Source organism: Centropristis striata, chromosome 20 (assembly GCF_030273125.1).
Source record: "Centropristis striata isolate RG_2023a ecotype Rhode Island chromosome 20, C.striata_1.0, whole genome shotgun sequence".
Lineage (NCBI taxonomy): Eukaryota > Metazoa > Chordata > Actinopteri > Perciformes > Serranidae > Centropristis > Centropristis striata.
The window spans coordinates 11,668,315-11,680,575 of NC_081536.1; the positions used below are offsets into that span (position 1 = coordinate 11,668,315).

The 12,261-nt window shown below is 36.7% G+C and overlaps 1 protein-coding gene across 2 annotated transcripts in view; it reads right to left on the reverse strand.

The window, feature by feature from the left end:
• mcph1 (microcephalin 1) overlaps positions 1-10,347 on the reverse strand; it is a 30,855-nt gene extending 20,508 nt beyond the window's left edge. Inside the window, exons 1-10 of one of the 2 annotated variants that reach the window (XM_059359349.1) lie at positions 10,156-10,347; positions 8,413-8,467; positions 8,227-8,318; positions 7,999-8,117; positions 7,562-7,646; positions 6,535-6,646; positions 6,323-6,454; positions 6,143-6,217; positions 3,975-5,423; positions 2,085-2,203 (exon numbers count right to left, since the gene is read on the reverse strand). In XM_059359349.1, the coding sequence (XP_059215332.1) occupies positions 2,085-2,203; positions 3,975-5,423; positions 6,143-6,217; positions 6,323-6,454; positions 6,535-6,646; positions 7,562-7,646; positions 7,999-8,117; positions 8,227-8,318; positions 8,413-8,446 (2,217 nt within the window). In that variant the 5' untranslated portion in view covers positions 8,447-8,467; positions 10,156-10,347. The remainder of the gene's footprint in view (positions 1-2,084; positions 2,204-3,974; positions 5,424-6,142; positions 6,218-6,322; positions 6,455-6,534; positions 6,647-7,561; positions 7,647-7,998; positions 8,118-8,226; positions 8,319-8,412; positions 8,468-10,155) is intronic. The other variant, XM_059359348.1, reaches the window with a different exon arrangement.
• Between the last annotated feature and the right edge of the window lie 1,914 nt (positions 10,348-12,261).

Genomic DNA, 12,261 nt, shown 5'->3' on the forward strand with positions numbered 1-12,261 from the left:
AACAGGACCACCGGGACCTTTCCTGCCACACTCTGATATCTGGTGCCCCAGCTGGAAGTCAGAGGTTAAGGCCTGCTACACACAGCGGTGCCAAAATGGTCCACCAGTCCCTCCCACACCATTCACACATCACATTATCCCTGATAAGCAAGTTGTGAAGTCATTGAGTTGGTTACCATCACCACATGACTGCTACTTCTCGGCTGTCTTGACATAAGCTTTCTTCAAAGGAAAATGTTTTGAATTTCCACTCTGTTATTGATCTACAACAGGGTTATCTTCTTTTTAACACTATGGCTCTGCCAAAAGGTGACAAGAAAATCTGCTAATTTGGGTTTTTTCAAACTAAGTCAAACAACTCAAAACATGGGTAGCTATTCTAAAGGTTCCTCAAAGAGGACTATGGCTTATCTTATCTGCAGTGGACGTGTTCTGGCAGCCGCACAAAAAAAAGGCATTGAAGAATGAGTTGCACATAATGAGCCTCTGACAAAGAGCTGGTGTGAACTGCAGCACGGCCTCTGAGCACAAGCGCTCCCAGCACAAATGAAGGAAATTCTTCACTGTATGAGTAGGTCTCTTTTATGGCTGCTACTCTGCGAAAAATGAAAATGAAGCTATTCAGAAAATCAAAGAGAGGTGAGGCTCCTGGGTCTCTGCAAAGATTGAGGTCGACTAAAGCTGAGAGAGCCAATTGCAAATCAAAAAAGCCAAATAACCACTTGTCACAACTGAGCATCCTATTAGGGTCCACTAAGCCCAACATCATAAAATAGTATACAAAAATAAGACATTGTTATGTTATATTGGTTATTTATTTATTAAATTACCAGAAAACATGCTTTATATTGTTATTGAGACAGGAAATTACAGAGAGGGTGATGGCAAATAACAAGGAACAAGTTTCTGCTGAAAAGTGAAAATATCTTTCAATCATATCTGTGTCAAATATGTAATCTGATGACATCTTCAGAGGGTTTTTTTTGTCCAACAATCTTAACTGCAAAGGATTTGCAGTGTATTCACCAAATGTCAAGCAATATGAGATTTATCATTGCATCCATGCAGGTGTGACCTCCAAGAATACATCACGGATGAATTTGTTTACCTAACTGCTTCACATCTGAACATTAATCTACAATCATCTCTGTAATCTGGCAACAATAAAGTGAACCCATAACAGATCCCTGAGGGAGATGACGTCATGTTTCGCTTTTTTCAGCCAAAGCTTGTTGAGGTTACCAGTGTAACGAAAACAGAGCCCAGGTGCATTTCACAAGCAAGGAAGTTGTACGCTACCATCACAGAGGCAAAACACAGGAAACCCTCAGGACCAGACAGAACCTCTTGACTAGATGCGTCAAACGCCTACAGCTATGGAAGTGTATGATCTTATGCAGGAAATACTTAAAAAGGAATGACACACACTACTGATGTTTTGTTTACTTCCTATATTACAGAAAACCATGCATGCCAGGACTTTGTCATATTTTGCAGCTGCAACAGATATTGAAGATAAATATAGTGCAAACTCGATGAGGAAATTGTAAAGAACACACAGAAAATGCATCTAACTCAACACTGTTTTATCTTTTCAATATTTATGCAATGAAGACAAACAATGCGCTGTATACATTTAGCTAAAATAAGGAAAAACAGTCATATCGAAATGCACACATTTTAGCTGATACCAAAACAGACTAGCGAACAAAGGAATTCAGTTTATAATTGAGCAAATGGAAAATTTCAAAATCAAAGCTGTATAATCCCATACCACAATAAACCAGTGTTACTTTTTTCAGGAGACCCACTCCCCACAAAAAAACAAACCATCATGACCAAATTCACAAAAGGCGTTTTCTACAATACATGAGAAGAGCGAAATTCTGCATACATAAAACTTCCAGACCATTATACCTGCCATTCATGCTTCACCAGCTTCCTGTTGGTAACTTAATTCCTTTTTTTTTAAGTCCCACAAAACTTACGATATTTAGCATCAATATGCATTTTATAGAAAACTATTCAAATTCAATCATCACAATTTAAACTAAACATTAAAAACAATCATGACGTCCTCTTACCTTTGTTTTGTTAACCATCTTCTGAAGACTCAAGCTGATTTGCTTATTGTGGTTGTCTTCTTCGCCCTCAGAGGGGATCTCTGTTGAACCAGCTGCAACTGCATGTACATTTCCTCTACCTACATTTGAAAACAAGAAAAACAATTGATAACAGTTGGTGGGGGTGGTGTCACTCAAGCTATCATACAGCAGGCAGTTTTTGTGTGTGTGTGTGTGTTAGTTATAGTTTTTCTTCTCTCCTTTAACACCTGGCTGATAACATCACCATTGAATTACACGCTGCACATTTAAAACCACATATTATAGCCTTTTAATTTAAATAAAATCAAAATTCTATTTAATTTAGTTTAAAGGATTCAAATATTACAGTTCTTGAACACATACAAGTAATTAATTAAATATACTAATCTTTAAAAACGACATCACATATTTCATCACCATAAAAATAATTAAAACGGCAACGTTGCTTTAATTGGCAGGTCAGTGCTAGATGGATAATTATTAGTTATTAACGTTTTCTGATGCTATAAGCTTAATTTACATAAATATTTTTAAACACAACAGTAAAGAAGGCTTAGATTTACTTTATGATTATTTAAAAACACGTTAAATGCTGATTTTCCATCTGTACGTTTCCTGTTGAGGGTCTTGGGGAGTCAGGCCTCAGATGTACAGTTGACACACCCTGGACAGGTCGCCAGTCTATCACATACTGACAAACAAATGCACATCTACCAGCAAATAGACCTTTTTTTAATTCACCGAACTTGCATGTCTTCAAATTAGGCTTTCAAAAGACACACACATACAGAAGGAGGTTGTCAAAAGTATAGATGTTATACGAACTATTTTAATTTATGATTGATCTGCCGATTATTTTCCAGATTATCAATTAAGCTTCTGGTCAAAGAAATGTAAGAAAAAACTTAACTGTATCTAGTTTATTATGATATGAACAGAGAAAGAAAGGAAATCTCCATATGCCTGCAAAGTTTGCATTAAAACTTCCATGATTGACAGTTCGCAATAATTTTGCTGTCGTTAGACTAATTATTTAGTCAAAAAATCATTGCAGATGTATTTACAAGTGAAACCACTTACTAAAAAAATAATACTAAATGCCACAGTTAGAGTGTAGGGGAAACATTTAATAACGGCAATAAGAAGGTGAATAACTATTAACATTTTTACAAAGGTGTGTATGTGTTCAGTTTCTTTGCCAACCATAGAAATAAAATTATTATTCTATTACTATGGTACCAGCACTTTAGGCAGGTTGTTAATAAAAATGAAAAAAAAAAAAAAAACATTTTTTTCTGCCATGGTAACAAAATTGGTATTTAGTAAGTTTTTTAATACTAGTAATATGTTGACTTTTAAAATACTGGTATTGTGACGTTATTTATCCAGATTTTTTGCAAGAATCACAGTTCGTACACTTTAGCAGAGGTCAAATTTTCAAGCATTTACAAGCACTTTATCCAAAATCCAAGCACTTTTTAAACCTTGAAAATACATTTAAATTCAAGCATTTTGAAGGATTTCAAGCACCTGTACGAACCCTGAAGAATTTTCATTAATTCACATTTGATTTCTTTCTTTATTCTTTTTAAAATGTGACACACAGAAACAAATATTCATTTTCATAAAACTAGCTGCAGTGAATCATTTACTAAACCAGGATTAAATTACCCCCTGAATGAATATATTTGAATATATTATGTTGTAAACCTTTTGAAACTACATGACCCAGGAAATTACAGACAAAACCTTCACCACTGTGAAAATTCAAACACCATTAGTAATATTTTGTTTTGTTCAGTTCATAATAATAGAAAGTCAATAGAGGTCAGGTGTTATCAATATACAATTTCTAGCCTTACTACTCACTTTCCAATGCATGAGAAGGAACGCTGACATCAGAGTTTTTCAGCAGCTCCGTTTTTGTTTGAGGCTCCCTTAACATTGTTGATTGTACTGATGTAGATGATCTTCTCTGTTTGACTGCAGCACTTCTAGCTGTACAGGTGATTGCAAATGGCAAAGTGCTTTGTCTTTGCCTTTTAGTCACAATAGGTGCATCAACTCTTGGACTCTCCAATGCAAGCAGAGATTCTTCAACATCCAGCTGTGGCTGACTTTGAGGCTCACTGCTTGCATCACATTGCTGATCTTTGATGATTTTATCCAGTTTCCTTTTCTTTTTACTGGTTGCTTCAGATCCAATGCTTTCACTTCTTCTTTGTTTTCTCTTCTTTGGGACAGATTGCAACTCAAAGGGAATCTGAATGTCTCTCTCCACTGGTAGATTAGGCAAAGGAGGTCTTTTTGATATGTGGTTAACTGGTGAGAAATAGTCCTCAAACACATCATTATCTCCATCAGTGGAGCCTGAGGCAACTGTTTTACTATCCCCGGACAGAGCAAAAGATCGTACCAAGGCAGACAGTGATGTTCTGGCTCGTTTGGCTGTTTTCTGTAATGGGGTAGCAGTTTCTTTTGACAGTTCAATTGCAGCAGCACGTAGTTTCACTGGTGGTGACATTAAACTAGACGAGTTTGCAGCATCGGAGGAAAGATGGGTCTTAGTCTCCGTCAAGGATTTAGATGCTTTAATCTTTTGGATCCCCTTTTCAGATTTGTTAGGTGTTGGACTAGATGATTTTATCGGTGATCTCCTTTTTTCTTTATACAAGTTCTTGCCTCGTTTCTGATCCTGGCTAGGACTTTCTAATAAACCTTTGGCTTTGTGTTTCTCTGCTGGCTGTTTTCTGACTGAGGCCCTTCTTAACTTTTTTTGTTTTGTCCCTTCTCCATCCTCTTCGTCCTTGAAGTCAGGACATTTCACAGGACTTGAAATCAGTTTTGGCACATTATGGCAGGGTGAGACGGGTGGTTTGTTGGAGCCTTTCCTGTGGCATGGTTCGAAAAGATCATGATCATTAACCTCAACTTGTGCTTTCACTTTTTCCTTATCAGGTAAGTTTTTATACAAGTGCTTGCTGTTGTCAGATTTCCGATCCTGGCTAGGACCTTCTAATAAACCTTTGGCTTTGTGTTTCTCTGCTGGCTTTTTTCTGACTGAGAAACTTCTCGACTTTTTTTGTCTCATCCCTTCTCCATCCTCTTCGTCCTTGAAGTCAGGACATTTTACAGGACTTGAAATTTGTTTTGGCCCATCATTGGAGGGCGAGATCCAAGGTTTGTTGGAGCCTTTCCTGTGGCGTGGTGTGCAATGGTTATGATCCTTAACATCAACTTTTGTTCTCCCTTCTTCCTTATCAGGTGAGTATGTAGGTTCAGCAACAGAAGCGCTGGAATCATCATCCGACTGGTCAACTGTATTCAGAAAAAAAATATATACAATAATAAGGATTATGTGCATTGTTAAGTGACTTTCATTTTGTTGTTTTGCTGGATTTGCAATGGTTCTCCATGATGCCCATTAAATAAAATCACATGCAGCTGCCCCTAACTCATATTGTTTATTGATCCAAACACAAGACCAAACTTTCCCGTACAGTTAACCAGGCCAGCAAAATCATTGGAGCACCACAAACCCCCCTCTCAGAACTGTACAGCCGGTCTGTGATCAGGAAGGCCACCCTGATCACAGAAGACTTTCCTCAGGCAAACGCTATAAGGTTCCACTGGCCAGGAAAAACATCTACAAAAAATCCTTCGTCCCCTCTGCAATAACCACCCTGAACAACAAAAAATGAACACTGCTTTTAACAGCCCCCCCCCCCCCCCCCCTCCTTTTTAGCATGATTGTACACATTTTTGTGTTTTTAATGTTTGTTTGTTTCTTAGTGTTTTTTATATGAGCCTGTCAGAAACAAATTTCCGTCACTCGTGACAGACAATAAAGTTCTATCTATCTATCTATCTATCTATCTATCTATCTATTGCAAATTGCAAAGTCAAAGTGAACATGAGTACAAGGGATGGTATCAGGAAAACCCAACAAGTCCCTTCTCTAACTTGGGGGTTTGGAAAGAGAAAAACTATAATACAATATTTAATTCATGTGTAACATCAAATGTTCTTACACATACATTTGAGGACAGTTGGTGTGCTCCCAAGACAAGGCTTCAGGCCAGTGGGTGAGCTGGATTCAACCATTTGTGATGCTGAAAAACAGTGGCATAAATATCAATTTCTGGTGTTTCAAAAGTTCTGAAATATATGCAAGACCTGGTCAGTTCATCAGCTTATACAAGTGCTGCTGTACATACCTGTGGGTGAGATGTTTTCCCTTTTCTCTTTCATGTCCTTCAAACGTTGTGCCATATAATCTGATCTTTTCCAGGCAGGGCTGTAGATTATTCCATTCTCTTCGTCGATGATGATGGGCGACACATCTGTAACTGTGGGTGAAAACAAATTATGTAGTTTCTAATTTCACATTTGTTTTCAAAAAGTTTTTAAAGGTGTAATGATCTCTTACCCAGAGTTTGTTTTGGGGCTAGACCTTTCATCATTTTGTCTAATTTCTTTTTCATGCGTCTGTCATTTTCAGGTGTCCTCTCTGGAGAATCTTTTGGCTGCATGCAACGATGCTACATGAATCAAAGACAAAAAAATACTTTGAATATGAAGAAAATAAATCCAATACAGTTTGAAGACTCATGGTCTTTTCAATTTTACTTACCTTTGTTTTTTACCCTATTTTGTTCATACATTTATTACTTCTCATTACCAATACACACTTACAGTCACAGTCATTCATTTTGCAATTACTGTCTTCCACAAATCTATTTTATATTTCATTCAGAAATTTTAAACTTCGGCACTATTTCAGTGTCTATTTTTTGTCACTAAGTCATATCTCGTTTTTTCCTACAAAAACATCATAAACTGGAAACCCACTGTCGGAGGGACCTTGAGCTCTAAGATTTTCTTTGCCAATGACTATAAAGAAGTTGGAGTGTGAAACTTCAAAGTCAAAACAACTTAAATGAAAAGTCCATGTGCTCGCCTTGCTAAGAAAAGTTGAAGAGCTGCTTTTCTCTCAACCTATTAAACATACATAACAACAGAACTTTTTTTTTGTTTTAATCAGAATGACTTCACTGAGTTAAGCTGTGAAGCAGTGAAAGTTTGTGAAAGCAATGAAATGTATAACGTGGGATTTCTTTTTAAACATAAGATGCTGCAGAAAGATTATGATTAATTGATGAGCCAAAATAACAGTAGATATCATAGGCTGTCTAAATACTTGTTCCAGTGAATTTAATATGATTGGCAATTTTAAATCATATTAAATTCAGGTTGTTATAATTCTAAGCATTAGATTTTTTTAAATAACATAAAGGTAAGCATTTGCTCTTGTATCATGTATAATGAAAATACCTCAGTCAACAACCTAAAATCAACATAATGTATGGTTTGACTTACAGTAGTCCAATACAGATTCATGCCAGCTTCAGCTGTGCTTACACCAAAATGAACATTTTAGGTAAATCTTGACTCACTCTCTTGTTCTTCATCACAGGATTGCTTTCATCATTAACGGCTGGATACAGCTCCTCATCCACGCGCTCACCTTCATCGTAACATCTGGATGTCATTTCACCAAACAATAAGCCACATTAAGAGATTCAAGTAGTGATTGGCAACATCATCTTGCAACACTTTAAAACAATTCAACAATACTCTTCACTTTGTTGTTAGCTACTGCTACTCCATCAAGCTGTTGGTGCTAGAATGGAGCCAACACTGTCACCATCCTGAAAATAAAGAAAATCTGTCTATGAAGCAGAGCCGTATAGTTGTCAGACCCTGGTCAGAGCTGGCTAATGCTATGCTATGCTATGCTATGAATGGCCAGTCTGTATTGGACGGTTTGGGATTTAGCGAAGGGTGAATTGTTTAAGTTAAAAAAGAATACAACTCTCTTATTTATTCTTACCTGTCTACCCAGAGAACAGAGACGAGTCTCACAACACTTTTCTTAGCTTTCCTCCATGTAGCCGGGTGACCATTGCTGAAGACAACATGTGTGACTTGTTTACTGAATGTTTTTGATACCTGTAAAAGAAAAGGCATTTAGGTTTTTGCAAGGTATACATATCGTTTATCTGTAACTTCAGTCAATGGTATACAAAATACTGTGCAAATGTGTGTCCTGTGGTCTCACCTGAGCTCCCATTTCCTGCAGCTGCTGAACAAATGGTTTTGCATAGTTCGCTCTTTTGTCTGATGACCACACATCAACATAGGCAATGACATCTGGAGACACATTGAACAGATCCTTAAACTTAAACCAGCAGCTGTAAAGTTCAGTTGATATTACCTGCAACATAACTAAGATGATGTACAATACCTTTAAGAACTGAACTGTTGTTACTTGTGGTCATTACTGGTCTCCTTAGTTTCACCTACACAAAAACAATGTAGAGATGAGATGAAGATCAACTTTCACAATCCACAGGAATTTTACTTGCGGTGACCCCTTTTTAACAACACAAGATATGAAATCACTTGCTGGTCCATCATGCCTACTAAACCAATGGGGAGGACAACACCAAAAACATATCTGACAGTGTCATTATCAGAGCTGTGACTCAGAATTACTTTCAATTTAGTCATTTTAGAATCTAGATTTTCTGATTAACAGAATGAATTAAGTCTTTGTCTTTTTGCTGACATTGTCTGACCACTCAGCAAAAATATTAATACTGCCTCATATTTGTCAAACATGACATCATGAAGTTATGAGGTGGAGAAAAACATTAAACTCTTTGCTTCTGAAGGGTGATCATAACTTCTGTCAATCTACCAGTCACTTATTGACTAACTTCTCATATGAAAACTAATAGACACAGTGGCAGTAAAAAATTGGCAATCTACTCTTCACAGTATGAACACCTGCCATTATAGAAGTTTTTCTCTTGCTTCTCGTCACACTGTTAAAATAATCGGCTAAGTCATTTTTTTGCCTGAATCATCTCCTCATGATGCCGGCCACCTATGGTAAAATCGCCTACACCCTCAGTTGATCAGATCATGTGATTTTACCCCTTTAAGATAATGGCCTATGTCAAGTGTGTGACTTAAGCGGATTTATTATTCTTAAGTCAAAATAAAATGTGACTTAGGCAATTTTTTGAACATGCCTTTGTGACTTAAGCAAGATATGGTAACACTTTATTTTGAGGGTGTCTACATAAGAATTAAATGAGCATGTCATAAACATGACATGGGATGTGTCATGAACATTAATGACACTTTGAAGTAACATTAATGCTCATGATACTTGTCATGTCATGTTTCTGACAGGCTTGTGTGACTCTTATGTAGACACCTTCAAAATAAAGTGTTACCATATCTTGCTTAAGTCACAAAGGCATGTTCAAAACATTGCCTAAGTCATTTATTTCTCTTAAGTTACATAATTTACACACAGTGTTATTACTATACCAATAACCATCCTTTGTTACATCATTTTTGAGTGAAATGATCAATAAATGTCATATGTTACACTTTGTGAAGTTTTTTGCGTTTCCTGCAAAACTTGAAAAAATTAGTTAGGGGATTATTTTAACAGGGTGACGTTCTGTATTGTACAGAATACTACATACTAATACTACAGTCTACAGTCATTCCAATCACTAAAACGCGAAGAACAGAGTTACCATTAGCTACTTAAACCACCAAATGTTAGCTAACGTTACGTAAATCGTGAATCGATTGATGCTGTCATACCCATTGGTTAACCTCCTAACCTATATGCGATACATGACGGTAGTTACTGTGTAATATATACAATTTGATGCACAGCTTTTTGACGAAACATCAGCGATACCAACTTACATAAACAGACGTATTACCTTTAAGGCTAACCGTTATCAGATCTAACCGTTAGTTTACGCCACGTTTTGTTGCTAATTTAGCGAGCTAACTACCGTGTTATTTTTAGCATTACGGTGGGCTGGCTAACTTGGGTCAATACTTCCGTAATATGCAGACATACGTGTGAGACACATTATTAACGACAAGCAGTACAAACACATACATGCAGATATCAAAAAGTACTTTTTAAAAATTCTAAAAGCCGTGCACTTACTTTGTGTGGCTGTGAGGTTAAAACTCCGCTGTTTCCAAGACGACTTAACTACGGTGTACATAGTTCGCGCGTGCAGTTTGTGATGCAATGCATGTTGGGACAAGAGCCATCATTGGCTGATAGGTTACATACGTCACTAACAACCCAGAGGAGATGTCGAAGGGAGCATCGTTGCATCTAGTCCTCCTGAGCAGGGCCCTAACATAGACATGGGCCCTAAGAAACCTACTTCAAACTTCGACAGTGAACGATAGAGACAGAGCGCACTGAAGCCCCGCCCCCACCGGAGGGGAAAACAATCAATCCCTCTCCATTGACTATGTCAGTGGTTCCCAAACTGGGGGGCGTGACCCCTAGGGGGGGCCCAGGGTTACAAAAGGGGATGGCGTGGCAAGTAATTTCATTGTTCTCCAATGCTGCACTGTAAAAAATAATCTGTTTAATTTACGGTAAAATACCGGCAGCTGTGGTTGCCAGAACTTCACCGTAAGAAATACAGTGAGTGTGTTTTCTACTGTAAATTTAAATGTAAATATCAGCAAAAACTGTAATTTAGACTGAATAATCCTGTTATTTTTAGGGTAATTTTGTCATTCATTCACACATCATGGTATTCATCCATAAATTTTGCATGAAAATGTTATATTTTTACAGCAAAACTGTGTGTTTCTTCCAGTTTATGACAGAAAGAGGTTTTGTGCTATTCTCTGATTTATGGTAATTAAAAGTGTCTAATATGGTGATATACAATTTTTAATTTTACGCCCTATTTCTGATGTATTTGACAGTGTTTTACTGTTATTTCTACAAACATTTTTTACAGTGTGGTAGAAGCTAAATCAGATCATGACTCTATCGAAATATTACAAATACAAATAACAAGGATGAAAAAATATGACAAGGCCATTCTTGCTTGTTGTGTTGTGGGAGGGGAGGAGGGGCTTGAAAGTATTTTTTAGATAGAAAAAGGGGGCCCAGTAGAAAAACTTTGGGAACCACTGTACTAAGTATTGAATAAATTAGCCTCCTTGACAATTATGTCTGTTAGCAAACAGCAGAAAAATGCAAAGAAGCTGAAATCATGGATGAAATGCACTACCAACAGGATAAAGAACCCATAAAAAGTTTTTTAAAAATCTGAACAACTGAAAAACAGAACTTTTAAGAGGACAAAAGTGGACGGATACAGACGTGAGACATCAGCAGCTTCAATGAACCCATATATTTAACATCAGCTAATATGCAGTGCTTTTTGTCACTAAGTCATATATCCAAATTCAGTTTTAGGCTAACTACATTTCTGTAAGTTAAGCATTTGAAACTACGTAGAGTGCTGATTTTATGATTTTTATGATTTTACGATTTTATGTGTATAAATTCATATTTTATTTTGTGCGGGCAGTGCCTTTTATTTATTTTATTTTATTCAATTTAATCATATTGTATTTTAGTGTTTTATTGTCTACTTATCTTTTTTATTGTGCTTTTATTGTGTTATATATTTATTGTGTTTTTGTGCAGCACTTTGAAAACCCTGTGTTTGCTATAAACGTGCTATATAAATAAAGTGGATTTGATTGGATTGGATATGTAATGCATGTTGTAGTAGAATGTGGATAATTCAGAAAGCTATGTAGAATAAAGTGCCTTAACTTGCTAACACATAGCTAACAGAAGCTTGCTAACAGCCAACTTGTCCTTTCTGGTAAACATAGAGTGCTAAAATAATAATATGAAATGCTTCAATCTAGGAGTTTTTGTTAAAAAAATAAGCCTTTTGTTTGCATTTAAGCCAATGGTTGTGAATTGTGATGCTGACAGTTTTGCCCTCTGATTTCCAGAGTATAATGCATGGCTATCTGTTTCTATATTACTTTTTCTGGCTCTCTTCACAGACAACCACATTACTGCACAAAAATTACACAATTTACGGTTAAAAATGTATAGTTTTATGATGTGTGACCCTGAGTCTAGATTCTGGCCACACTCTAGCCTATTTGTCATGTTCAACAACCTGGCATTTACAGTTTGTCAAGTCTAATTCCCATCAAAATCAATACTTGCACAGTCTTCTGTGTGTTCTGCAACATGTGTTCATTTGTGTGA